Source organism: Camellia sinensis, chromosome 13 (assembly GCF_055761805.1).
Source record: "Camellia sinensis isolate YWXY chromosome 13, ASM5576180v1, whole genome shotgun sequence".
NCBI classification, from domain to species: domain Eukaryota; kingdom Viridiplantae; phylum Streptophyta; class Magnoliopsida; order Ericales; family Theaceae; genus Camellia; species Camellia sinensis.
In genome coordinates, this window is record NC_138973.1 from 59,060,111 (window position 1) to 59,083,094 (window position 22,984).

General features: G+C 36.4%; 2 protein-coding genes across 6 annotated transcripts; one reads left to right on the plus strand and one right to left on the minus strand.

The window, feature by feature from the left end:
• Window positions 1-8,162: 8,162 nt before the first annotated feature.
• Window positions 8,163-20,345, plus strand: LOC114313725 (Formyl transferase). 4 transcript variants are annotated; one of them, XR_014348895.1, is made up of 9 exons: window positions 8,163-8,695; window positions 8,929-9,041; window positions 11,751-11,901; window positions 12,901-12,974; window positions 13,063-13,222; window positions 14,981-15,079; window positions 15,164-15,250; window positions 15,348-15,491; window positions 17,057-17,339. XR_014348895.1 is itself a non-coding variant. In XM_028260130.2 (9 exons), exons 1-8 carry the CDS (start codon window positions 8,546-8,548, stop codon window positions 17,201-17,203), a joined length of 993 nt encoding a protein of 330 aa, XP_028115931.1. In that variant the 5' UTR covers window positions 8,163-8,545; the 3' UTR covers window positions 17,204-17,243; window positions 19,780-20,345. The 4 variants fall into 4 exon arrangements, 3 of the variants coding, with proteins under 3 accessions (XP_028115931.1, XP_028115932.1, XP_082758435.1); XM_028260130.2 differs by lacking the exon at window positions 15,348-15,491 and adding an exon at window positions 19,780-20,345 and having other exon boundaries at window positions 14,969-15,079; window positions 17,057-17,243; XM_028260131.2 differs by lacking the exon at window positions 15,348-15,491 and adding an exon at window positions 19,780-20,345 and having other exon boundaries at window positions 17,057-17,243.
• On the minus strand, window positions 18,160-21,784 carry LOC114313724 (auxin canalization protein (DUF828)). 2 transcript variants are annotated; one of them, XM_028260128.2, is made up of 7 exons: window positions 21,187-21,784; window positions 20,461-20,827; window positions 19,771-20,143; window positions 19,290-19,472; window positions 18,826-18,875; window positions 18,668-18,725; window positions 18,160-18,516 (listed from the first exon to the last, which is right to left on the minus strand). In XM_028260128.2, the coding sequence occupies exons 2-7, from the start codon at window positions 20,710-20,712 to the stop codon at window positions 18,275-18,277; spliced, it is 1,158 nt and encodes a 385-aa protein (XP_028115929.1). In that variant the 5' UTR covers window positions 20,713-20,827; window positions 21,187-21,784; the 3' UTR covers window positions 18,160-18,274. The 2 variants fall into 2 exon arrangements, with proteins under 2 accessions (XP_028115929.1, XP_028115930.1); XM_028260129.2 differs by having other exon boundaries at window positions 20,461-20,717; window positions 21,187-21,758.
• Window positions 21,785-22,984: the final 1,200 nt, after the last annotated feature.

The following is a 22,984-nucleotide window of genomic DNA, read 5'->3' on the forward strand; positions in this document are numbered from 1 at the left end:
GGTCCTTCGCAACTTCGCACTGCTGGATATATAAGGCTTCACCTTCTTTGAAACCTCGGCTTTCAGCTTCCCCCAGCTTCTTCTCAAGCTCAGCTATTTCGGCTTTCTTTTTGCCTTCAAGTTTGGCCAACTCGCGCAAGTATTTGTCTTTCACCGTTGCTACAATTTTTTGTTTTTCTGCTTCAGCCGAGCTAACAAGTCCGGTCAAGCGACCGTTCTCGGACTGTAGCTCGGCTATCTGCTTCTTGGCTTGCTCCAGCTCGGCTGTCTTTGCTTCGGCATCTGCCATGGCCTGCCTGGTAGTCTTGCGGAGCTCCAGCACTTTCTTATGTGCAATGTTGTTCTTTTGAATGGCCTGCAAAAGAGTAGTGACTCTCTTTAGTCGGACTGACAGTTTTCCCAAGTTAGACAAAGAAAAGAGAGAGTCACTTACCAGGATCATTGATTTTGTTAATGATCGGATGGCCTTTAGCTCGGTGTTTAGTTGTTTGTTGTGGTGCTCCATGTCTTTTGGAAGGCAAACACTCTTGGCTAGATTGAAAGCCATCAAGTGATCCTTCTCAGCAACAACCGAGTCAGTTTCCTGAATATCTCGATTTTGAAAGGTAAAACTTGGAGCCCATTTGGAGGAGTCAGCTCGGTCAGAGTACTCCGGTTGAGGGCTTGGTCGAGGGCTGGGCGGAAGAATGGCCTCATCCTCGTCAACAAGTCGTTGCTCGGTTTGGCTAGTCCGGGCACGCTTGTTCGCCCGAGATGAGGATGGCTGTTGGGATGGAAGGGCTACCACGGTCTCAGTCGTCTGACCGGTTTATGGTACCTCGGGTCGGTTGGTCTTGGTCAAGAGGGCCCTGACTCTGTTTCTCTTGGCCATTTCTTCTTTAGCGGTCAGTGGGATTAGTCTGATTTCTGGCAAGGTTGGGTCCGGTTCTGGGGCCTCCTCTAGCAAAAAGTCGGTCACTCTCGCTTTTCGGCGGCCGCTGTATCTATAGGTCGGTTCAAACTTTAGCAGCTTGGCCCAACTACGTTCTGGATACCGTAGTGCGGCGCGCAAGGTCGCTAGATTTGGGTAACTGTATAGAGAATGGAGGTGGGCAGAATCTGCGAAAGATGACAACTGTTAGTTCGGCTGAAAGATTGAAAAACCGAAATATAGTAAAACACGCAAGAAAACCGAAGTAAATATACCGGGTTCTCCTTTTTTCCAATTAATGCTTCGGCCAGGAATCTGCGTTTGGTGATCCTCAAAGTTCCCAGACACCCAGAAAAAATCATCGTCATTCAAGTCTTTATCCGATGTGTTTTTTATTATTTTCTCACGACGACGGCGTATTCTAAGATAGTATACCCAGCCATCTTCCTTTGAGCCAATGGAGTATTGATGAAAGATTTCGGCGAGACCGAGGTTGAGACCGGCTTGGCGGTTTAGTTCGGCTATTCCCATTATTATACGGTATGAATTGGTGGATAGTTGGGTTGGGCATAGTCTGGTTTGCCTAAGAAACTCGCAAATTAAGGGTTGGACTGGAAATCGTAGTCCGCTTTCAATTATGGACAAGAGGGTGAAGGGGACAAAGCCTTCATTCCCCCAGGGTATGACATCTTTTTCGGCTAAAATTAAGTGGACGTCGTCAGGTATATTGTAATCTTTTCGGAATTCGGCTAGACCGCCCGGAGTATTTACTAGAAACCTATACTTTCCCATTTACTATATAATTTATGAATAAGTTAGTTCGGTCAAAAAATTGTGCTCAGTAGCTCGGTTGAGCACGCAGAGGAGTGCCTGGGCAACCTAGGTCTGCAAAGTGAAAAACAAAGGTGTTAAGCACAGATCGCTGACCGTGCTACAAAATCAAAGTAAAGATAAAGAAGTTCTACTTCGGCCTATGGGGGATGCTACGCGGTTTATCTCGATTTAGCAAAGTGCTTGGTAACTCGGATTGAGCAAGGGGTTCGATAGATCGGTTTGTGTGTGGGACTGGTTTTAAACAGTTTGAACTACGGGTTTTGTTACTTCGGTCAAACCTAGAGGGGTAGCTTTCTTAGTTCGGTTTAAAAACTAGGAAAGCTGGCTTTGCCCCGAAGACTTAGCTCGGTTGAAGGCAAAGGCTTCCAGTTTGCTTTGTTCAAACTTAATTCGGTTCATTTATCTCAGTTAAAGTAAATCAGAAGGTGGTTTGACTTGAGTGTTAGTCCGGTGGGTAGCCTGGCTATGCAGGCACCAGCCACAAACAACTTTTTAATTCGGTTATGTTGGGGTTGAGGATCAAAAGCGATGTCCTGTAGGTTTCGTGAAGTTGAGTAGTTCTATTACATGCTTTTGCAGAAAAGACGAAGGCTAAACAGAAAAAGTGTTTTCAAAAAAGCATACAAAACAAAATATGGATTGAACAAATACGAAAACAAACAGAGCAAGAAAGGTGGATTTGCTTACCAGATTGAAGTAGAAGACCTGGAAATGGAAGCAACGGCAGTAAAAGAGGAACACGAAGCAAGCTTCACAGTTGCGAAAGTTGGAGAGCAATGGAGCTTGAAAGAGAGAATGAGGGAAATAAAAAATGCAGTGATGAATCCAAAAAATAAAGAGATTGTTTTGTGAAAAGGCTGAAAGTGGAAGGGCGGGAACTGTTCAAATTTTGCGAAGTACGAGGGCGGCGAGACAGTTGCAGAGGGCCAATCAGGACCAGCCACATGTCATTAGAATAAGAATCGATTCAGTAGCTGTGATTGAAGGGACGTTCTGACCGAACAAGTGCGGCCCGGTATGAATTTAGTTCGGCTGGAACAGAAGAGGAATCTTAGCTAGGCTGGAAGTCAGGTAATCCCTATCATGCTTCGCAGATGGAATTAAGGGGCAATTGTGAGGGTAATTTGTATGGAAAATTAGGCCGAGCTGGGTAAATGGGCCGTTTCGGGCCGCAATACAAAGGGCCGAGTAAAATGGCCATGTAAGTTACTCCGGTCGAGTGAATATTTCGAAGCTAGTCCGGTCCTAAGGCCGAAAAGTTAGACCGGTCTAGGAGAATCTTGAAGTTACGCCGGTCCTAAGGTAAGCTCGGTCGTCGCACAGAGTTAACTCGGTCATAATCTTGCGGAGTTATCTCGGTTACCATAGGCGTGGATAGCTCGGCCGCACTATTTGGAACCAAGGCATGATGAAGAGAAAGCAAGCCTCACTCTTAATTTATCTCGGTCTCGACAGGGAAACCGAGGTACAAACTGCGGAGTAAAAGACCAGGCTAGTTGAATCTCGGCCATGTGGTTGCTAGCATAGCATGGACATTTTACTTCGGTCGTGGTAGCCCGGCCATAGAAGAACCATCTCACTTGGTTTAAGCAGTGAGGGGGGTGTTGAAGGATAAGCATTATCTTTCAGGAGTATGAACCCTAGGAGGACTCTGCATGGAGGAGTAGAAGTCCTATTAGGATTGTGCCACACGAAACCTATAAAAGCTCACAAATATCACCTTTGGAGAGGTAACACACAACTTTGCTTTCTGAATACACAGAGCTTTTGTCTATTTGTCAAGCTTACTGACTTAGGCATCGGAGAGGTTTCCGGCACACACCCGCCGGTTAGCTCACGTTTGTGTTTTCAGGTGATAAAGCGACGACGTACAGAGGAGCGCAGACTTGATCAACAGGATTATACGAGAAGGTTTATTTCTTTCCCGTACAGATTTGATGAAGCATTGGAGATGCTCTTAGAGCATCTCCAATGATTCACCATTTTTTTCACCAAATCTGAGTAAAAAAAAAAGAGGCAAGTTCCTTGATCTAATATGAGCCGCTCCAATGATTGCACTGTAACTTGCACCAAAATACTGGGGACGTTCGGTCGGTCAATCGGACAAGGCGACTAAATTTTTTTTTCCACCCTCAATTTCTGTTTCCTAATTTGTTCCCCATTTTTTCCCCATCCGTTAAATATTTTTCATTTTTTGTTGCCTCCAATAATGATTTCCTTCCAATAACTCATATAAAAACACATTAATCCATAGTACCAAGGAGGTGAGTTCACCTAAATGGAAGTTATTAGAGATAACAGCAGCAACATTGCTTGTCTTCATAATGTATATGGAGCCTACCCAAGAAATATAACAAAACTATTATTAAGTAGTTAGAGAGAGAGAGAGAGAGAGAGAGAGAGAGAGAGAGAGAGAGGAAAAAGTATTGTTGGTGTCGAAACCCAGCAGGTGAATGTTGAAGATCTCCAATATTAGCAAAACGAGTCTGGTTTGGGAAAAATTCTTCGTATCTGTTTATTTCACAAGATTAGCATTAACAAACACCTCAAAAATTCCAAAATCAAAACCCTACCTTATTTAGTTGATATAGAAAGATAGATACAGAAAGAACCTTATATAGAAATGAGAGGAGTACATATCAGAATTGGGTAAAGGAGCCGCTGCTGTTGCTACCACGATTTTGAAGCTCTGCATCTCTCTCTACTCTCTAAAAAAGGTCACAACAACTTTGCATTTTTTGTATGCAAAGGACGACCGGTGGGTCAATCGATCGGTTGCCTGGTGGGCCAACCTCCAACATAAACACACAGTGTTTGGTGAAATCTGCTCCAACTCCTTATTTTGGTGAAAGTTTTCGTTTATTCTCAATTTGATATCATTTTGGTGAAACCGTTGGAGAGATAAAAGTAGTACTGTTTCATCAAATTCAAATATGGTGATGAATCTGAATCACCGTTAGAGATGATCTTAGGCACCGCTATTTGGTGCCGTAGGTGTTTTGTGATTGGTAAAAATGAGTGATTGGGGAATAGGAGGAAGAGGTATAGTGGTTTGTGATTAGTCAGAATACAGTTACGTGATGTCCCTGAACCAATAATTAATTTTCCAAAAATGAGATAGAAAAATAAAATAAATATAATTTTTTATTTTTTATTATCAATTTTTAAATAAAAGTATCGTGCCAAAATAAATTAAGAAGTAAATAATTATAATAACAATATATAAATACAAAAAATGACCTTAGAATTATATATAATGTAAATGAATGGGTATAATTTTTAAAAAATATACCTTAATAATAAACTTTATAATATATTATCTATTATGTGTTCTGCAAAATTTTTAGTGACTGATTCCTATATTTGTAGTAGAACTTATAAAACATTAAAAATACTCACAATCTAACAAGTCAAATATATGTGGTTGAATAAATAAATAAAAGAACATGCTTAACAACTACAATTTTGGGGTTGTTAATTTTGGATTCACCGTTGTCCCATGTTTGTTTTTGTTTTTTATATATAATTTGAGATAAAATAAATAAATATTATAAAGTACTGATACTTAAGAGTCATAGGTTATAGGGGTGAGCAGCGGATATATCGTTCCGTCAAAACTGACCGACCTGAACCGATCCGCTGCATTTTGGACGGATGCGTAATGATGAGCGGACGGTTACATATTGATTTTCTCCAATCCGCCAATCTGGCGGACGGATGACGGATTTGAGATTCTTTTGGCCGCAACCGAATCGCCAAACCGCGAACACCCCTAGTAATTTATAAGACTTTGTATTTTCAGTTTGTTTAAATATTCTGTTTGTGTTTTTAATTGAAAAAGATTTTAAATATTCTGTTGAAAAAAAGTTTTCAACTTGAACATCTTTTTTGAATTGAAAAAAATAAACATATTATTTATCTATATTTTTGGGTTTTTAAATCTATCTCTAAAAATAATAAATAGAAAATATGATATATGCTGGTTGGTTTTTGTTTTCAAAAACATATATAGATGTAACAATACAGAGACATACAATCTCTACTACTACTCTGTTAATAGTTTTGGTGGTTTGAATTGTTTTTATATTTTAAAAATAATACTTTATATAGATGAGGCATACTGTGATTGTAGTATGTGGATGAGACATGTAGTGATTGTGATATTTTAAAGTTTCAAACTTTCTTACTTTGGATAAGGCATGCAGTGATTGTAATATTTTTTTAAGTCATTAACTGTAATACTCCTTTTTTTTTTTTTTTTTTGAAGAAGTGCACAAGTTGAATTATGTTGAAAATTTATAAAATTTTAAACCGCCAAACCGATTTGTATCCATTCGCCAAACCGCCAATTCGCTCAATCCACATCCGCCAGATTGGCAGACAGATACGGATTGATTTTCTCCAATCCGCCAATCTGACGAACGAATGACGGATTAAAAGTTCCGTGACCGCAACCGACCCGCGCCCACTCCTAATAGGTCCAAATCCTATCTTGGCCTAACTTGAATGAGTTTTGAGTTAAACTTGACCCTAGGTATTGAAACTCGGGCCAAACTAGTTGGGCAGGGTTTAAGTTTATGTTTTTGGTGTCGGTTGACTTGACCTACTAAGCCCACTTACGGTCTTCAATACGATTTTTGTGGGTCAATCTATGGCTATGTTTGGAAAGCAATAGGGTCCCTGTCGTGCTCAAAGCATAGCAGTGATTGTGGTGTTTTCATTTGAAGTGTATTATGATTTAAATCTTTTATATTGTAGGATTTGTTGAGTACTTCATGTCTATCAAAAATCATATTAATCGAATATCAATAACTATATGATCGAATCGCATATTGTTTATGCTATTTCTCAAAAGAAAAACTTATTATTTATTTTTTTGGTTATCGATCATATAGTTGTTAATATCCGATTAATATGATTTTTAATAGGTATGAAATACTTAACAAACCCTACAAAAAAACGATTTAGATCATAAAAATAAAATTATAATACACCTTAAACGGAAGCACCACAGTCACTGCTGTGCTTCGAGCACAGCAGTGACCCCTTAAGTTTGGGCTAAAATAGTTATATAGGATAAAATTAATTATTTTAGTAAAAAAAAGAAGATAAAATGTCACATTTAATTTATAGTAATTTTTTTTCTCACAAAAATAAAAAAAAAAAAAGCAAAAAAATTTATCTCAAACGAAACTTTTTAGTTATAGACATGCCTCGTTTGGGAACAATTTTTTTAGTAATTTTTTTGCTTATTGGCTAAAATATGATATAAAAAAATTAATATATTTGGAATAACTTTTTAATTTTTCACGAAAAGATGTGTAAAAAGTAAAGAGAAAATAGAATATTTGATTTTTTAGTATAAGTTGTTAGATTTTTAATTTTTTTAGTGACTTTTTAACTTTTTGATAAAAAAATCACTTATCAAATAAGATCAAAATAATTTTAAAAATTTTAAAAACCAATCTAAGGGTTAGTTTGGAATGTTCTAAAAAAATATACTTTTTGATTTATTGGCTTGTATGGGTTGAGTTTATGTTAGGTTTGATATGATGTATTAAAGAGGTGATGTGATTTAAATAAGATGATATAATTTAAATAAAATAATGACTTTTTAACTTTTTATATTATTTAAATCATGCCAAACTTGACCTAAATTCGAAACGAAACGAAGCCTATAACCACTATCAAGGCTTTAGTGATATCATTTTTTTTTTTTTTGCCAACATCCGATCCTTGCCTTAGACAATAACAATAAATGATTAAATTTGAGTAATGAAATTTTGAAAATCATCATTGATTATTTATATTTTATATTAATTATTATATGAATTTTGTTAAAAATTTTATAAAAAAAAAATGTTCGTATTACACACACACACACACAAAAAAAAAGTGAAATAAATAATACATAACAATTTAACCTGTGTCCCTTAATACATTTATTTTGAGAAGTTGGTAAAAAGTTAGTTTTTGACTTTTTATCAAGTTTTTTGTTTTTTTTGAAAGTGATTTGGAAAATTGATAAAAAGTTGACTTTTTGCTTTTTAGTTTAATATTTATTTATGGTGTCAAATCAAATTAAAATGACCAAAATACCCTTACCCAACATAAAAGATTTATTTTTTTTATTTTTTTTTCATAGGCCCTAATTTGTAATTTTACAGCTGCGTTTTTGGCACTTGTCAAATGACTTTTCTGACGTTTTTGACAGCCACGTTTTTGGACATTTTATCAAAAAATATGACTTTTTACCATGTTCTCAAAATGACACTAAACATCCATTAAACATATGGGCATATTGGATAATTTTTTAAAATTTAATCATGATTGACGATTAAAATATAATCAAAAAAATAAAAAAAGCAATAATAGAGGCCTTTTGTTAAAGAACCTTCACAACATATATGAGTGAGCTTTACACGTTATAAATGAAGTGAATCACTATAAAAATTATAGGGATCTTCTAAAAATGGGTCTCACTCATTTTCCAAACAAAAAATACTCAATACCTTGAAGTTGGAGATTTTTATGATCATCAAAATGATGACAATTATATATATATATATTTTTTTTTCTTTTATTTTCTAAACAAATCACAAGTGCATGGGATTGTGTGAGATTTTTTTTTTTTTTTTTGGGTGGTGGTGGGTATACGTAGCATTGTTGTCCAGATGGAAGGCCCATGGCTCCCCAATGGAAGAAAAACGTAATCCATAAAAAGGAGTACCCAAGTGTGGTTGGTGAGCAAGCTGGGCAGTAGGCACTCCTGTAGAGAGAGAAACTAGAGAGAGAGAGGACATGAGCCTCCTGCGAAGAGTGAACACAAGCTTACCTCAAGTTGTTGGATTTACACGAAGGTCCCTCAAATCACTCAAATTCGCTGGCGACTCCCTCGACTCCTCTTCCTCCCCCGCTCTCATCCATGGGATTCACGTTTTCCATTGCCCAGTATACCCCTCTCTCTCTCTCTCTCTCTCTCTCTGCGCATATATAATATTTATAATGATTTACTTTCTGCTTCAACTTTCAGTCCAATTTCTGAATGGCTTGTTTTTTTCTACTTTCCTGCATTTTTGGGTTCTGTATTTAAATTTGGATCGAATTTTGGGTTCGTTGTTTTGTGCTCTTGACATGCCAATTGTATTCTATTTATTTATTTATTTTTTTCTTTTTTGAATCAGGATACGCTGGGCATTGTGGCAAAGTTATCGGAATGTATAGCTTCAAGAGGTGGAAACATATTGGGTGCGGACATCTTTGTGCCTCAAAAAAAACAAGTCTTCTATTCCAGAAGGTCTTCATCTCATTTCTTGATTAATTATATTTTTCGAATTTTGTGGTTTTTTATGTCATTTTGATTCTAATTCAGTTTTTTAACTACAAACAGAGAATTAGATTTTCAAATGTTTGTTATTTGATTTCTGTAGTGAATGTCCTACTATATTTTGGAGTTCAAATTTGCTAAAGTTGAAAATCTCAACTTTATAGGTGAAGTTGGTGCATTGTGAGACCAATCTGTACCAAATTTAGTGATCTGAATTGTTCATCTCATATGACAAGCTGATAAGAACATGCATGAAAAAATTTGACTTGATCAGACAAATAATCACAATCAAATCACACACACACACACATACACACACACATATATATATAGTATAACAAATGAACGGTCTAATTTTAAAATCATGTATGTCATATAGATAAAAGTGATCTTATCGCATGACAATCAGTGTTAGATCCATTTGATTTTTTGCATGGATGATTTTATCAGCTGATTGTATGAGATGAATGGTTTAGATCACGGAAGTGAGTCCAAATTAGTCGTATAATGGGTCAACTTCACCATGAACTTGAGATCTTCAACCTTAGCAAATCCAGACTCTATCTTTTGATGGAAAAATGACCGCCAAAAAAATAAGAGGAAAGGAACATATTTCAAAATTGAGAAGTAGATGCTTAGCTTAATAGTCTTTGTTTCTTATTTGTTTATGTGAATCATTATTTATAACGAGTTTAAAGGGAAAGTGTAGTTTAAAATGATTGCGGTTGGTGGCAAAAGGCTAATCATTTGTTATTGAAGTTTAAGGAGAAATTATAGAAGATCCAATGTTAACTAACAAAAATGTAACTTTTCCACTATAGATTTATGGCTATTCTTTTTCTATAATCAAATCCAAATCCATGACTAGAAATGCAACATTATGGTCTTTCAAAAACTATGGTTTCTAGCAAAAGCATTTTGGCATCTAATTCTAGGTTTTTAAAGAAAAATAAGTAGGAAATTTAAGTCTTAATTATGGTATATTTGTTTAAAAGATTAAACTTGAGGAGCATTTAATCAATTAGATAGCTTCTTTATTCAAACACTATGTTCTCCCTCACACAAACACAAGAGTAGTGTCAAAATCTTCATTAGATAAATAAGACAAATGCTTCTTGCTTAAGTGAGAAACAATTAGTTCAAAGATGTGTAGATGGGTAAGAGGTATTATCTGATGTTGAACCCTGCAATAAGCCAAGGACATAAAGTGGTATTGACTTGGAGATGGGTAACAAGAATTTTCTCGTTCTACAGCTGATTTGACATTGCACTTTAGTTTGTTGTCTGGGGCAGAGGGACAAGTTGAAAAGCCTAACCCACACTTCTCCTTAAAATCTAAGTATTAAGCAGAGGGAAACTAGAACCTTATAACTAGCACAAATGGGACAACTATAGACGATGTGGGACACATTCCAACACACCCTCCTGGACCACAACATACAATAGCCGGACAAACAGCACACCAATCACAGGCCCAACCAAGCTCTGATACCAAGTTGAAAAGCCTAACACACACTTCTCCTTAAATCCCAGGTATTAAGGAGAGGGAAACTAGAGCCTTATAACTAAGTTCAAAAGCCCATCCCATACTTCTCCTTAAAATCCAGGTGTTAAGGAGAGGGAAACTAGAGTCTTATAACTAGCACAGATGGGTCAACTCCAGGCAATGTGGGACATATTCCAACACACTCTCCTGGACCACAACATACAGAAGTCGGACAAACGGCACACCAATCATAAGCCCAACCAAGCTCTGATACCAACTTGAAAAGCCCAGCCTACACTTCTCCTTATAACTTAGGTATTAAGGAGAGGGAAATTAGAGCCTTATAACCAGCACAAATGAGGCAACTCTAGACGATGTGGGACACATTCCAATAAGACATAGGGACAAAGGGGGTCACGTGTCCCCCCTGACTTTTCAATTTTTTATTTTTTATTTTTGTTCTTAATTGACACACAATCATGTAGCCTTACACAGGCATAGACTCACAACACTCCTAATTCCAACCAAACACACTACCTCACCTATGTTGTTTTTTTTGTTTTTTTGTTTTTTTTTTGAATGCCAACCAAACACTGACACACATAACTTTTTTTTTGGGTGAATACACATAACCCTAACCACAGAAACAATCTAAAAAATTTGCTAGGCAATCTATAAAAAAAATTTGTTGGGCAAGGCTTTCAACGGCAAGTGGCAAGACCTCTAAAACCCTAAAAGTGTATGAAATTCTTTATTTTTTGTTATTTATTCACAGTATGTGTTAAGTATCTCTGTGTTTAATTTGGTAAGTGTCTCTAAATGGGTGATGAATGGATGAATGATAGCTTGGCTGTCTACATTGAGAGAGATATTTTTGATGGCATTGACAATGATACTATCATGGAAAGCTTTCAAAAAATGAAAACTCGTCGGGACAATTGTAAAAGTTTAAGATTAAAAACTTTTTGTAATGAATATTAATTTTTTATGTTTAATATTAGCTCAAAAAATTATTATTATGTTATTGTTATTAATTGGAGAAGAAAAAATTTTGAGATTATAATTAATAGGTGCCCCACTATATTAAATTCCTGGCTCTGCCACAGTCTGTTGTGATTAGTTTGATGTGACAAAAATCTGATAGTGTTGTACAACAAAATCTAACAATGCTAAATTCTGCTGCAACTTGACAGTGATTTTGTCTTTGATCCTGCTAAATGGCCAAGGGTGAAAATGGAAGAGGACTTCCTGAAGCTGTCAAAAATGTTCAATGCGATGAAATCTGTTGTTCGTGTGCCCACTGTTGATCCCAAATACAAGATTGCAGTTCTTGCTTCAAAGCAGGTGTTGTTTTAATCTTTGATGGCTACTTTGTTCTGCATTAGGTGTATGGTCTTAAGCTTGTAATTTATTTTTTTTGGGGGGAAAGTAAGCAAATATTGTAGAAAAATATCGGAAATATTTGTATCATTCATGGGGCATACCCCCGGCATTACAATGAGGATGAAAACCTCAAAGATGGGGCCAGCCAAGGCCAAAGAATAAACAAAAAATACAAGAAGATAATGAGGACAGGATCTTGTAATTTACAGCAACCAATACCCATTATCCAAAGGCATATCACATGGGGGCAAAACAAAATACCCAAGCAGCCAAACCACAAAGCCCCACAATCAATTAGTCCATCACCGGCAACCAAATCATTCAACCCACATCGTTATGAACCTCAAGAACACTGCAAACAAAGTCTTTGGCATTGATTGAAAAGATTGAATGGCAACCTCCATTCTCGCTGCAGCCACATGCTAGAGTGGTTGTTTCTAACACTTATAAATAAGCACAACTGAGACCTAACATTCATTAAGATTTCTTCAATAATCTACTTAGAGTCCCTATAATTGTGAAAAAATCTAGCATTTCTCTCCCTCAGAAGGATGTAAACAGAAGAAGCAGGCATGCATCTGGATGGTATCTTGTTCATAGCTTTTTCTTTAAGATGCACTGAAGCCCATGCAGCCAAGTCTCCCCGTTTGAGATGAGGCCACTGTATGTTACACTTCCTGCACAAATGATTCCAAGCACACCCTATGAAAGAGCACTCAAAGAACAAATGTTCATGATCTTCAATAATCAACCTGGAAAAAACACAGCTTACAGAGTTGATTTTACCATATTTCATCAACTAATCTTGAGTACTTGGTCGTTCCCTCACCCTGAGCCATAAAATGAATACAGGACCAGACTAATTTGTGCCATGGGGCAGTCTAATGTGTTTGTCGAAGCATATTCTAAGCATCAGCCTGTACACTTTCTCTTACTGAAGCTGTCATTATGTTGGCACAGGACCATTGTCTGGTTGATTTGCTGCATGGATGGCAGGATGGAAGACTTCCAGTGGATATAACTTGCATAATAAGGTGAATATAGAAGAATGCTACCCATTTTCACCAGGTTTTTTGGATTCAAATATGTTGCCTGATATTTTTGAATGCATCTCCTTCACAGTAATCATGATAGAGGACCAAACACCCATGTGATTCGATTTCTTGAAAGGCATGGAATCCCGTATCATTATTTGCACAAAAGTAATGGGAGTAAGAGAGAGGCAGAGATCTTGGATTTGATTCAAGATACTGATTTTTTAGTACTTGCTAGATATATGCAGGTAAATCTAATCCTAATGATAAGAAGTTCTTGTTGAATATAGAAATTAGAATACATAAAATCTTTTTATTTTTAGTATTATGTATATAATTTATGATTGTGTCAATTATTGATTTAGTATTATTTTCTTATTTATATTGTTTTCTTATTTATATCGATTCCTAAATTGTATCATGAATCTATTATATATACATGGCCTCTACCTCATTCGTGGGGAAACCAAATAAATATTTTCATTCTTTTTGGTATCAGAGCTAGGTTAAGTACCTAGTAATTTTGCTTCACCAGCGGGCCACTTGCCAAACCTCAACCCATGTCACTGCCATATTTTCTTTCAGTATCACTTCGTGATCTCTTCCTCTGTACACTAGTTTATTCTTATCCCAAATATCTCTATCATATTTTTTTTTTTACTCGCAATCCATTTTTTTGTATGTTTTTGTTCCACTCTCTCTCTCTCTCTCTCTCAACCTCAAATAGGTTTCTATTTTCAAACCTATTTGAGTTTGATAGTGGGTATTACATCTATATCATGGTGAGTATGGTGATATATTATATGAACCACCTAAGCTGCCCCCTCCGGCGCACAACCCAAGTCGCCTCCTTGGTGCACCACCTAAGCCGCCCCCTCTGGCGCACAACTAAAGTTGCCCCCTCTAGCGCACCACCAAAGCCGTCCCTAGCGCACTCAATCATCTGTTGTCATTATCGTTCAGCACCACGTCATAAGTTATGGGTGTGCCACGCTTGCTGGTTCAACATCCAGTTCTCTACATCGGTCTGGCATGACCCCTTTAAATTGTCCCGACGTTGATTCCGATTAATCTCTACAACAGTCCGACATGACCCTTTAAACTGTCTCGACATTGATTCCAGTTAATTCTTACAACGGTTCGGCATGACCCCATAAATTGTCTCGACATTGATTCCGGTCAGTTCCTACAATGGTGCAGCATGACCTTAAACTGTTCCGACATTAGTTCCGACCAGTTTCTACAATGGTCTGGCACGACCATAAACTATCTCTCGGCATTAGTTTCGGCCTCTGATGCTGACTAGGGTCTTGTTGGCTGTTACCAGGGTCTTGTTGGCTGTTGACTAGGGTGTTTCCTGGCCATAGATGCTTCGGCAGGTCTTCTAGGGTAGTTCAATCTCTGCTTCGGTAGCTCTTCTAGGGCAGTTCAGTCTTTTTTTTTTTTTTTCTTTCTAGGTTGTGGTGTTGATGTATTAAGCACTTTTTGACATTTTTTTATTTAGTGGACAACCAGATTTGTTCGGTAGTATTTATTTGGACTAGTCGTTGAGTTTTTTCTGGCTTCTTCTAGTCATCCATTAGCAAGCTGCGATTGTTGAATATCTTCATTCCAGCTTGAGGGAGAGTGTTGAATATAGAAATTAAAGAACATAGAATTTTTTTATTTTTAATATTATGTATATAATCTGTGATTGTGTCAATTACTGATTTAATGTTGTTTTCTTATTTATATCGTTTCCTCATTTATATCGTTTCCTAAAAGGTGAATTGTGTGTATATATGCCTTTTGGTTGTTAAATTTCAGTATTGTGACAGTAGAAAATGGGATTCTCCCTGTTTTTCTTTCAGCCTATTCATCAATGGTAATTAATTTGAGAACATTCATTGCCTGCTATTGTCTGTTTTTCTCCATGCTTTGCCAATTTTTATATAACTCACAAATTCAATGATATGATTAAATCACCCATTATTTGGGATTGAAAACAACAATAGTCATTTATGCAGGTATTATCAGGAAATTTTTTGAGTAGTTATGGAAAGGATATAATTAACATCCATCATGGCCTTTTGCCATCATTCAAGGGTGGGAATCCTTCTAAACAGGTTGCATTTTGCTCCTCTTTGATGGATTATTCAGTGTCCCTATTCTTATTCATATATGTTTAATTTGGTATCTCATATTCTCAGGCCTTTGATGCTGGTGTGAAATTAATTGGTGCAACAAGTCACTTTGTAACTGAAGAACTTGATGCAGGGCCTATTATTGAACAAATGGTGATTATTCTACTATTGACTACTGCAATTAATTCACTTCCATTAAATATTTAATCATTTTGTTAGGCTAAAATATCTGAATTTGGAATGCTAACAGGATCTCAAGTTGGGGTGAGAGAGTATTCAATGGAAACAATTCTCTTATTTCCTGCTGTTTAAACTTTTATTTTATAATCCCCATTGACTAACATGTGAAGCTGAAAAAAACTTGGCTTGGGTCCTTCTATAAGAGATAGTCAAGGTAGGGTAAGAATATGGATGAGTGGCATCTGTTACATACTAAGAAGCTTGTGGAACTAGGTAGGAATGGCTTTGGATGGCCCAAAATTGTTTACAGAAGGCTTCTATTGTTATATATATATATATATAAGAAGGAAAAAGAAAGGCTTATTTTATATTGGAATACTTATCTGACATGCTTCATTTTTTCGCTGGTCTTTTGACCATATATTACTTGTCTTTCCAACTAGTAAGATCTTCCTGGGTGGGACAGTTTCACTTTTCAAAAACACAAGCCTGGCTCAGAATTTTCTGCTGTCTGTCCCATAAAATTTAAGCCCGAATTTCAATACCCCCACTTATCTTACTCTTAACAGTATTTTTCTCTGTAGTCACGACATGCATCCGGTTCTAGCACCAAAGGTAGCCATTTAAAATCCCATATCCTATATATTAAGTTGGTCCGGTGAAAAGAATTTGCTGGTGAAAAAAATTGTGGTTTATGAGCTGTTTTGTAACTGTCATAATGCACTGTAAACCCCCTAGTTCAAAATATTGTTAAAGAATTATAATCTAGACTGGAGGATCCTGTCTAAGTTAATTTGTTCTTGCTCTAGTAACTTCCTTTTTGAAATTTGACAAAAATGTTGGATATGCAACTTCTAAAGATCTGTGCAATACACATTAAAAAGGGGAAAGGATGCTGCCTTGAAAATTCTCTATAAAACTGCTGGTTTTTAAAATTGCTATTTCAATCTGAACTTAAGATGGGTTAAAGTCATATTTAATTATTCCAACACTTTACTGCGATTTGTCCTTGATCACATTATGCATGCTTGCATGCCGGACACTTGTTTCAGCTTATTCTCTCTCTCTCTCTCTCTCACACACACACACACACACAAACACACACACACACATGCATGTGTTGGAATGTGTCTCATATTGCCTGAAGTTGTCCCATCTGTACTGGTTAGAAGGCTCTAGTTTCCCTCTCCTTAATACTTGGAGACTAGAGCCTTATAACCAGTACAGATGGAGCAACTTCAGGCAATGTGGGACACATTCCAACACACCCTCCTGGACCACAACATACAATAGCTAGACAAACGGCACACCAATCACAGGCCCAATCAAGCTCTGATACCAAATTGAAAAACTCAGCCTACACTCTAGAAAGTGAAAAAACAGGGACTGAACTGTCCTAGAAGAGCTGGTCCAGGAGGGTGTGTCAGAATGCGTCCCACATCATCTGAAGTTGCTCCATCTGTACTGGTTATAAGACTCTAGTTTTCCTTTCCTTAATACCTAGGTTTTAAGGAGAAGTGTGGGCTGAGTTTTTCAACTGCATGCATGTGCATGTGCATGTGTACACATACACATGAATTTCACTATTTCTTGGTTAATTTTATCATTGAAAACATGCATGATAAAATCAAAACAATGGAATAAGCTTGGCAGCTGATCACAAAATCTTGGTGATCTGTATCTAATGCATAGGGAGTCTAAAACCATCGGGTTATTATGTTTTCTGAAAAAAGTAAAATTTTTGTTTTTTAATTTTTTTTTTATATTCCCATTATCCAGGTTGAGAGAGTTTCACACAGAGATAATTTGCAGAGCTTCATACAGAAATCAGAGAACCTTGAGAAACAGTGCCTTGCAATGGCAATAAAATCTTATTGTGAATTGCGGGTTCTGCCTTATGAGGAAAACAAGACTGTAGTCTTCTGAGAGACAGTAGAGGAGAAAAGGCATTTGAAAGCCACAATCTGTATGTACATTTCATTATTCTTTCAAATTGTTCAATATAAATTTTCCCATGTGGACCTATTACCAAATTTCAATTGCACATATTACCATTATGAAATTTATGAAGCCGACTTTGACCTTACTAGTCCTGAAGTGATTTTAAAGAAAATATTGAGATGACCATGAATTGTTCCATTTTCTTGCTTTGATTCTTCTAGAAGTTTCTTGGCGGAGGTGTAGAGAGAAAACTTTGTTCATATAATGGAGTTTGAAATAACTTTGACAAGGTTAGCTGCTGCTATACTAACAAGTCTCAGTCAATCGGTTTAGGGGAGTTTTAGTTAGCATTCCCAAGCCATTGGGATACGATGCCGTCAAGTTGAGGTTCATTTCTTCAAACTTTGGATAGGTCTATGCCTAGTTTAGTTTACCTCTTAGCTTCGCTTGGTATTAAATCACTTGTGAAGAAATCATGACGTTTTCATGGCTCCATTTGTTTTTCAACAGTAAATTGTTCTTGAAAAAATAGTGTATATTTGCAGTTGGTGAAGGTAGTTTTATATTGATTACGGTTTTGGCATCCCACCGTGGTATTGAAATAAAAAACACCCCACATCCCCCACACAGAAGCCCAAAAGTAGAAAAAAAAAAAAAAAAAAAAACCAAAACAAGAGCAAACTACAGGAAAGAACATGTTGGAAAAAAAAGAAGAGAAACTATAGGGAAATAGAGAGATCTGTTTGTATGGAAATTCCATTTAATCTATGGAAAAGCATGCTTTTCTATCGCCAAAACATTTTAAAACATTCAATTTTCCAGATCTTCATTCTTAGAAGTGTTTGTAGTAGAATTTTATGGCTGAGAAGGTAAACTCGAAAGAATGGACTTTCTTAGGAGTGTAAAAAGATGTTTTCACTTATGTAACTGGAGAATGGTACTTGGAAAACGCAGTATAGCCGTGGTAATATTTCTATTTCAGTAATGTTACATTTCATCTATTCTTGAACTATCAGACGCACCCTGACTAATAAACCATTAATATTTACAAACTAATCAAAGACTCTTTGTAATATTTAAAAACTTGGAGCTGTCAGCATCTTCAACGCAAGTGGATTGGTGAAGAAGATTTTGTATCTCATCTAGCCACTTCTGCTTATGGATCTTGTTATTGCACTTGAACTCTAGAAGGCCCTGTGCCGTTTTGACCCCAAAATAGGCTTCCACATTCTCTCTTTCTTTTTTGAATGGCCATGGGGAAGTCCCATGACTCTCATCGCAGACTCCATAGACAACACCTAGTATTACCCATCAATAATGTCAGATAGAAACACTATATGCACTAGATCTATTTCGTTAAATAGGACATAAATTGCAATAGAGGAAATTTTGGAATATTTAAAGCAAATATACATTTCACAATCTCTTAAAATTTAGGCTGATGCTTACATTTGCTCTTCTTGGAAAAGGCTCCTCCTACGTGTTTGCTTTTGATCTTAATTATGACCTGTCAGTGAACTCATATGAGAAAACAACACATCAATTTGTCACAAGACAATCTAAATTGTGACACTCCATGTCCATATTCATTTGGCTATTTCATTTACCTGAGATTTTTTGTTGACATAGACAGACACACGCTTCCATCGCAGGACTCCTGAGAAATTCCAATGGCAAATGAAATTAGATTTAGCAGTAAAAATTGTCATATCCTAAAATTGCTAGCGCTGTCGGAGAGAGTATGTAACAAACGAGTTAATAGATTAAAAATGATGAAACTATAAAATCCATATTTCTGTTAGAATTACCAATATCAGGTAAACCCCATAAATTTTGAAGTATCAAAATCAGATTTTCGGCATTTAGTCCTTTCAAAACATTTGATATTTCAAAATTGCGATCATCTGTATGTTAAGTTCCAGTATCTCAGGGCAAAACTTTAACAACAATTTTTTGGTATTTCATTTTGAATTTGATGCCTCTTTGCAATGACGTGTGATCTCTTAGAGACAGGAATATCATTACTGAACGAATTAGATAACCTGATTAAGCTATGAGTAGCGAATTTTACCTTTTTGTGCATGTTGCAATAAGTCACCTATATGAGCAGGAGCAGGATTTTCTTGTTCCATTTCGCTATGAAAAGAAGGAACCCTTGGAGCTTCTGCCATACCCTTATCATATGGAATTATAGTGGCGTTCTTCTTTGCTTCTTTTGGAACCCTCGCTTTCAGAGCTGCTTCACCTCGCAAAGCTTATTTAGGAGGTGAAAAAATTGACATTAGTCAAAAATGAATGTTCGAAAGAATGTATAATACAACTTCGTATCAACTACTGAAGGATAGTGATTGACTCAAATCTGCATAAATTCTTCAGTGTTGGAAAATCATGTGGTCCTTTCTTCAAAATAGATTGTAAAAGAACTGCTTTATGAAGTTGTAGAAATAAATGTTCAAAATTTTCAGTACTTCATTACTCGTGGCTGGGTGAAATAGAACTGCTTTATGAAGTTTTAGAAACAAGAAGAAGATGCAAAACTACTGATGGAATACCTGTTGCAGCTGCAGCTGTGAGAGTCACTATATCGCTTGGGCTTTGAATGTCTACCGCTGATCTGACAACCGAAGTCACACGATCATGCTCAACCCCAACTGATTCAGCCATCTCGATGCAATGTGATGCAAGGAGCTCTGTAGCTGATGCCAAAGCCGAACTCATTTTTGAGCTTGAAGATTTAGAGTTTTCTGCTGCAGCCACAGCAGCCAACGCTGCAGCTAGTCCAGCAACAGAGAGGGCAGCGTGGATCCGTGCATTTTCTACTCGCGCTTTGTCTTTCTTCTTTAGGTTGCTATTGTTGGAATCCTTGAACCACCTACCGAATGACCCTGTTCTCCGAGCACTTAAAGAATTCACGACCTTGCATGGCTGCAACAAAGCACAGACAAATAAGAAAAGGTGTGCATTCTAGTGACCTTCCAATCATGAGATTTCAAATATCACTATCTAGTTTAAATGTTTTGTGCTTGACATTTCTTATTTCTTTTCTTCTTTTTTTTTTCTCTTCTTTTGTGACTACTGAAAATTTTATTAGTAATGAGAACAAGCTTATCAAGCTGAGCTTAGAAAATTAACGAGCGTCAAAATGTTTTTAGACTTGTTTACCTAATGTGCCAATCCTAAACAATTTTTTTTACAACCCTATACAAGGGAGATTGTGTAGAAAATGATTAATGAAAACTTACATATGTTGGTGGGACAAATGTCTCTGGGGTTACAATTGGATTCTTATCAACAAGAAACTGTTTTTGTTTTTGAGCCAGAGCTTTTGAAATCTCCGAAGCAGAGAGGCTCCAAGATCTTGACAAGAACTCCATGGGTTCCCTTGGTGTTTGTGGTTGAGGAATCGACGATAAGGTTGAAACTATTTTCAGATCTTCATTCTCTTCCACATTCTCTACCCAACGAAAAGAATTCTTCTTCCAACCCCACTCCATTAAAACTATAGCAAACAAAGCAACAAATCAATTCAAAAGCTCCTTTTTTTTCCCACCCCTATGTTGTCGTGTTTGCCCTTATGTGTTGTTTCCTTTCAAAAGTTGATGCCTTTACCTGGATTGCCACATCAATTGAAAAACAAAAATAAACATATTTCTAAGAATAACATCCCAATACCCATTAATGACAGAATCAACTATTTCTAGGTCAAGATCTCTGTCCCAAAAATTCATATTCCCTGTCTCAATACACTTTCAGCTGTACGATCGTGCCTTGAGAATTCTAGCTAAAAATTCAAAAACATCTCAATGCACTTTCAACTATATGCCTCGAGAATTCCAAATGTGCTCAAAATCTCAAAAATTGATGATGCAGTTAGGAATACATTAAATACAGAAGAACAAAGATTTTGAAACAGAAGATCCATACCCTTTACAAAGATTAGATGTGTTAAAAAATAAATCTCAATATACCTGAGGAGTATTCAGTTTGAGATAGATAGATACAGAGAAAACTTTGCTGATGACCTTTGGAGCCTCTAAACACAAACTGGGAAACAAACTTGAACTTGGGTTTCTAGCTTTATATACATAGGAGAGAGACAAGACCAAGCAACAACAGATGGACATAATGGCTTACACAAAACGCAAATCAAAGGTCTTGTGCTTTGAGGAGGTGTCCCACCCTGAAATTGGGTGAGAACCTTTAAGTTTGTATACACAATAAAAAATATAAAAAAATAGTAATATATGTTTTTTTTTTTGAAATGTATATGTAATACTTGTTTATATATAGAGACAAGATGGTAGGGTGGAGCTGAATTCACGAATGTCAAAAAGAGTCTAAGAATTGAAACCGCCTTTGAACAAAAAACAAAGGCAAACAAAGCCTATTATGTTTATATATTAGTTTAAGAAAGCATTGATCCTGGTTACTAGGACGCTGTTTCATTACACTCGTGCAGCCTTGCTTGTATGACGCGTTTATTCACATTCATAGCTGGCGCTTTTGATATTATAGGATCCTCTCTCTCTCTCTCTCTCTCCTGTTGGAGAGAGGTTTGTTTTGTCCAGTTTAGACTGTGGGGGTCATTATGTGTTAACACCATAAATCTGCAATTTTTATTATTATTTATTATTTATATAATTGCAGGACACGTGGCATCCTCTTATTCATTTGGAAGTTAAAGGAAGTTATAAAGATAATGGAGAATATGAAGGACAAAGTGGATGAGTGGGAGGACAAAGTGGATGAGTGGAATGACACATGGCAAGACAAGAATGAAGATGGAAGAAATGGGTAGTTACTAAGTAGTTATTGCTGTATTTTTTCTTCTATAAATAGCCATTAATGGCTACATTGTAAAGGATCCAGAATTCATAATCAAAGACACTTGATTTCAATATTTCTTGTTATTTTCCTTATCTTAGGAGTAGTTTAACATAGATTTATATTTCGAAGCATTTATTTTCAGCATTTCCATTTCGAAGCATAGGAGTAGAGGTAAGTAATTATTACTTTGATTGTTCACTCAATCATCTTTCTCCGTTCCCCATTCTTCTTTTAATTTTTCTTTTCTTTACACTTGGCAATCTTGAAGTCCTCTTCGTTGAGGCAAAAGAACCGTCAACACAATCGCTTGATAATTGGCTTGAATTTAATCTGTAAGGATTTTTCAATCCTTGCTGGCACGCTCGCATTTATGATATTTTCCTTCGTAGGAAAAATAAGCCAACATTTTAGCCAACATTTTTTGGCACGCCCAGTGGGACGTCAAGTGTAATAAATGGAAAATGAATTGGATTTGTCCATTTCGAATAGTCTAGATGAAATTTATTGGCGTAAACAAGAAATTTTGGATCTTCAAGAAGAGATCCATTTTCTTGATGCAATAAATTTTCATCCCTTACAATATTATTTGGTGGAAGAAAAAAGACACCATTTAATTGGAGAAATTCATCAACTTGATATGGAAATTCGCCAATGGAATGATGAGTTATCAACTCTCACTACCAAGTCTTTAACTGAGGCCTTAATGGCCGGAATTGGTGAATTTTTTCAGAATTTTTCCTTGGTTAAAAATAGCAAAAGCAAAGAGTTGATTTCATCAATGGCTCGGGGGGTTCAAGAATCCGTTTTTAAAGAGCCAAATTATGAAATTAACATAACGAAAGAGCATGTTTTTGAGCCAAATTTGGCTAAGAATGATGTTTCATACATGGCTCGGGGGGTCCAAAAATCAATTTTTAGAGAGTCAAGTCATGAAAATAA

Excerpts from the sequence above, each read along its gene's own strand:
- LOC114313725 (XM_028260130.2), top strand. The coding sequence starts at position 8,546 with ATGAGCCTCCTGCGAAGAGTGAACACAAGCTTACCTCAAGTTGTTGGA. Across the intron at positions 8,696-8,928 it reads TTCACGTTTTCCATTGCCCA|GATACGCTGGGCATTGTGGC; the intron begins GTATACCCCTCT and ends TTTTTGAATCAG. Across the intron at positions 12,975-13,062 it reads GATATAACTTGCATAATAAG|TAATCATGATAGAGGACCAA; the intron begins GTGAATATAGAA and ends TCTCCTTCACAG.
- LOC114313724 (XM_028260128.2), bottom strand. The coding sequence starts at position 20,712 with ATGGAGTGGGGTTGGAAGAAGAATTCTTTTCGTTGGGTAGAGAATGTG. Across the intron at positions 19,473-19,770 it reads CACAGCTGCAGCTGCAACAG|CTTTGCGAGGTGAAGCAGCT; the intron begins GTATTCCATCAG and ends CTCCTAAATAAG. Across the intron at positions 18,726-18,825 it reads ATGTCAACAAAAAATCTCAG|GTCATAATTAAGATCAAAAG; the intron begins GTAAATGAAATA and ends GTTCACTGACAG.